The 273-nt window shown below is 63.7% G+C and overlaps 1 protein-coding gene across 1 annotated transcript in view; it reads left to right on the forward strand.

Moving 5' to 3' along the window:
- Nucleotides 1–103, forward strand: part of SIGIRR (single immunoglobulin and toll-interleukin 1 receptor (TIR) domain) — a 2,463-nt gene extending 2,360 nt beyond the window's left edge. Inside the window, exon 7 of the mRNA XM_009579374.1 lies at nucleotides 1–103. This exon is cut by the window's left edge and continues 97 nt beyond it. Within this exon, the coding sequence (XP_009577669.1) occupies nucleotides 1–103 (103 nt within the window).
- Nucleotides 104–273: the final 170 nt, after the last annotated feature.

Here is a 273-nt window from a genome sequence, read left to right on the forward strand (position 1 = left end):
GAGGGACGGCCAGAGACCCGAGCTCGACGTCTCAGACCTGGGATCGCGCAACTACGGCGCCCGCACGGACTTCTACTGCCTGGTGACGGAGGATGACATCTGAAAGGGGCCGCGGGCCAGCAAAGGTGGCGTCCCCCTTCCCCGCAGGGCCGCACGGACCCAGATCATGGCCAGAGGAACCCAGGCTTTATGATGGGACCAAAGCCAAGGTCTCGCTGGGAAAGACAGGAGCTGGCTCCTTCTGGCAGCACACTCTGCGGTGGAAGACCATCA

This window comes from Fulmarus glacialis, unplaced genomic scaffold, assembly GCF_000690835.1.
Source record: "Fulmarus glacialis isolate BGI_N327 unplaced genomic scaffold, ASM69083v1 scaffold26916, whole genome shotgun sequence".
Classification (NCBI taxonomy): Eukaryota; Metazoa; Chordata; class Aves; order Procellariiformes; family Procellariidae; genus Fulmarus; species Fulmarus glacialis.